The sequence below is a fragment of the Primulina tabacum genome, chromosome 5 (genome assembly GCF_025594145.1).
Source record: "Primulina tabacum isolate GXHZ01 chromosome 5, ASM2559414v2, whole genome shotgun sequence".
Classification (NCBI taxonomy): domain Eukaryota; kingdom Viridiplantae; phylum Streptophyta; class Magnoliopsida; order Lamiales; family Gesneriaceae; genus Primulina; species Primulina tabacum.
The window spans coordinates 41,416,281-41,420,404 of NC_134554.1; the positions used below are offsets into that span (position 1 = coordinate 41,416,281).

The following is a 4,124-nucleotide window of genomic DNA, read 5'->3' on the forward strand; positions in this document are numbered from 1 at the left end:
ATTGGTTTGTTTTTGTAAATGAAATGCATTTCAAATATAAATTGTTAACTTTTGAATCATTATCGATATTAAATTGACTACAAAACCCTCTCCCGTGTTGGTCATGTCTTCGCATCAATTTTAAATGGAAGCGTTAGCGTTAGGAAATAATATTATGTTGTTTCACAGATCAATTTTATGAAACAAATCTCCGATTCGACCCGATTCTAATTTTTTTTTGTGTCTAAAATATTATTTTTATATATGAATAGCATATTTGTTAGTTTTATTACGAAGAAATATTGCATGACATATATTGATCTAAGTGAAAAATATTATTCTCTAAACCTTATTAGTGACTCTATTTTACTGTTAATTGTTCTTGAAACATCATAATTAAATATTTTGTTTGTGATATATCTTAATATAGAATGAGGATTGATTTTTTTAAATCGAAAAATAAACATAAATTCAGCCATTTGGAACTACCAAGTTAGTTAATTTAGCATCAAATTATAAGTAAAAATTCGTGTGACGATCTCATCGTATTTTATGAGACAAATCTTTTATTTGGATCATTCATGAAAAAATATTATTTTTTATGTTAAGAATAATACTTTTTATTGTGAATATCTGTATGATTAACCCGTCTCAAACATAAAAATTCGTGAGATCGTCTTTTATATATATATATATATATATATATATATATATATATAAAACACAATCAGACCGACTTAAAAATTCAGGACTTACAGTGTTGCCGCATCTGATAATAACCCAGTTTCAGGGTAATCCTCGCTTCGGGAGATGATGCCACGTGGCGTTCAATCTTAGTCAGCAAGCCTCCGCTCTTGTATAAATAGAAACCCCACTCATTCAGCTCACAGAGTAAAATCAAAAGAGGAAGAGAGAAAATCATTTCCATTTGAATAAAAACAGTTAAGAACCAAAAATTTCGCCGGAGGATCAATATGCCGGCGGAATGTTCCGACGCTTCTCCCTACGATTGCTTCGTTCGTGTTTCGTTTCACCACCGTCACGCGTTCCACGATAAACCGTAACGAAAAGGCGGAGGATTCGTTCCCTTTTTTGGTTTTATTATTAGCATTATTATTTTGTGTGTGTTTTTGTCGATATTTGTGCGGAAATTATGGTGATCGGATGAGGTACTGTTGATGTGGGGGTAGAATTGATGGGTAGGGAGGTGGAGCTCGAAAACATTAATTTTTAGGTACTTTCTGGTGCAGTTCTCAGTACTGGCTGTGAAATTTTTGAAGTAATTTTGGCCAAGTTTTTTCAGAGATTTTTGATTGTGACTGCTGAAGCGATTACTGTAGATTTGTAGGAGCTCAGAGAATTTAATTCGACTGACAGAACAAGGAGTATAATTAGATTACAGGAAAATGCCTTTTCCGATGAGAATCCAGCCTATGGATTGCGGAGAATCGCCGATCCGATATGGCGTCGTCAAGGCGCCGGTGTTGAAATCTCGGCTGAAGCGGTTTTTTGACCGACCGTTCAATGGTGTTTTGAAGATTTCGGCGGCTGATAACAAGCCTGCAATCGGAACGGCAGCTGCTGAGTTTGAGCCGAGCTCGGTTTGTTTGGATAAAATGGTTCAGAATTTCATGGAAGATAACAACGAAAAACACCTGACTTCCGCTGCTTCTGCCGTGAAATGCGGCCGTAACCGCTGCAATTGTTTTAATGGTAACAGTAACGACAGCTCCGACGACGAATTTGATTTCTTCTCTGATTCGGCCACGGCTAATTCATCTTTCAGCGATCCCTCCGACTCTCTCAAGGTATGGTGTGGCCTTCTGTATTTTATCGATTTATCTGTTCAAATATTCTTGGATTGGATTTCATCTGATTTTGGTCTCTCGGTGCTGTTTAACTGTAGAGCTTGATTCCTTGTGCGACTATGGCGGAGAGAAATCTATTGGCAGACACTTCTAAAATCGTGGAAAAGAACAAAGGTTGCAAAAGCAAAGACGATTTGAGGAAACTCGTTACCGATGGTCTGATAGCTCTTGCTTACGACGCCTCTGTTTGTAAATCCAAATGGGAAAAAGCTTCGTCCATCCCAGCAGGTAAATTCTCTCGACTCGACTTTACAAAAAGTGTCATTTCTGAGTGAAAACATCTCTCTACTTTATCATTTTGTTCAATCATTTTAATTCTGTTGTTTATCTGCATAATACTTTTTTTTTTATGTTACTGTTATCTTATGTTTTCTTGGAATTAAAAAAGTTTGTTTGATTTCCTTCTGCCAGTGAATTAGATACCTTGTTTTGTGGCTTTTCTTGAATTATATTAAGAATGATGTTAGCTTCAATAAATTTATGGGCTTCATTTTGGTGTGTTTATAGGAGAATACGAGTACATTGATGTGATAATCGAAGGCGAGAGAATACTGATCGATCTAGATTTCCGATCGGAGTTCGAAATCGCCCGATCCACAAGCAGCTACAAGGCGATTCTGCAGTGTCTGCCGTACATATTCGTCGGAAAATCCGATCGGCTTCTTCCGATCATTTCATTCGCCTCGGAAGCGGCGCGTCAGAGCTTGAAGAAGAAAGGTATGCACATCGCTCCGTGGCGCAAAGCCGAGTACGTCAAATGCAAATGGCTTAGCCCTCACACTCGCATCACCCAGCTGAAATCAGATGACATCCCCTCAAGCAACGAACCACGTGGACCCGGAACCGGACCACGAAACCCGGAAGTTATGGAGGTCTTGGACAGTGAAGTTGGGGAATTGGATTTGATTTTTGGGAAGTCCAATGTTGAAGAACCCAAGTCGCCGGTGAGGCAGGTGATTCTGCCGGTGGCATGGCAGCTGAAATTAGATAACATCCCCCCAAGCAACAAACCACGCGCAACCAGACCACGAAACCCGGAAGTTATGGAGGTCTTGGACAGTGAAGTTGGAGAGTTGAATTTGATTTTTGGGGATTCCAATTTTGAAGAACCCAAATCGCCGGTGAAGCAGGTGATTCCACCGGTGCCGTGGCAGCTGCCGGCGGTGAGGCCGAAGAGCTTAGAGAGGGGGAACAGGGTGGTCGTGACCGGACTAGCTTCTCTTCTCAAATAAGCGGCCAAGGAAAGGAAGAAATTTTGTTTTTGTTTCCAAATTTTGAGGATTTCTTTTTGTATCTTTGTCCCTTTTTAGGCTTTTTCTTGGTTCCCTTTCTTTTTTACATAGAAGGGAGTCTGTAAAAATCCAATCCAACAAAAAAAAAAAGTCTAAAAACTCTTTAATTTTGTAAAATAATTTCAAACCAACCTTGTGAAATTTAATTTAAAAATCCATAGCCTTCAATAGATGAAAACATAGATATCTAATTGTTGGCTTGGTAGGAAACATGAGTTGGCATTTATTATTTATCATTTACACATATTTCTTGATCCATGATAAAAATTGTTGTTGAAAATGTACATAGGCGTGTGGATTTGGGGGATGATGGCAGATGGGCTCGTGGAATCTGGGGCGCCGTGCGGAGGAGGCAACGGAGTCTGGGGTATCATTAAAATAACGTGATGTATTATCTTTTTTTCTGGGGTGTGTGCCAATTTCATCTCTCTTTTTAATATTTTGGAATACTAAACGGTTTAAGCCTTGTTTGGTAAGCAACAAGATATCGTCTTAATTATAACAAAACTCTTGCTTTACAAATTAGTTATAACTAATCAGATTGTACCGTCGAATATAAAGCTATCAGCTTTGAAATTTCCTACGTTTTGTATTGTGTGTATTATATCCTACTACATAAAATATGATCGGTGGTTAGTTTTTGTGATATAATTACGACAGTCTTATTATTCAATTTATGATTATTATTTTGTAAGATCAAGTACTTACCATTATGAGTAGGTCTTTTGTGATACTGTCTCACGAATCTTTATCTATGAGACGGGTCAACACTACCGATATTTAAAATAAAAATTAATATTCTTAACATAAAAAGTAATACTTTTTCACGGACGACCCAGATAAATGATCCGTCTTACAAAATACGACTTGTAAGACCATCTCACACAAGTTTTTGCATACCACTATAGTTGGTGATAAATATGCAACTCAAATATTTTAAATTATACAACAGCTCAATCATCACGTTTCTATCGATATACTAAAC

The 4,124-nt window shown here is 37.5% G+C and overlaps 1 protein-coding gene across 1 annotated transcript; it reads left to right on the forward strand.

Annotated features, from left to right (window-relative positions):
- Positions 1–854: 854 nt before the first annotated feature.
- LOC142547724 (uncharacterized) lies at positions 855–3,295 on the forward strand. Its single transcript, XM_075656142.1, has 3 exons — positions 855–1,787; positions 1,886–2,075; positions 2,355–3,295. Exons 1-3 carry the CDS (start codon positions 1,386–1,388, stop codon positions 3,077–3,079), a joined length of 1,317 nt encoding a protein of 438 aa, XP_075512257.1. The 5' UTR covers positions 855–1,385; the 3' UTR covers positions 3,080–3,295.
- The last annotated feature ends 829 nt before the right edge of the window (positions 3,296–4,124 follow it).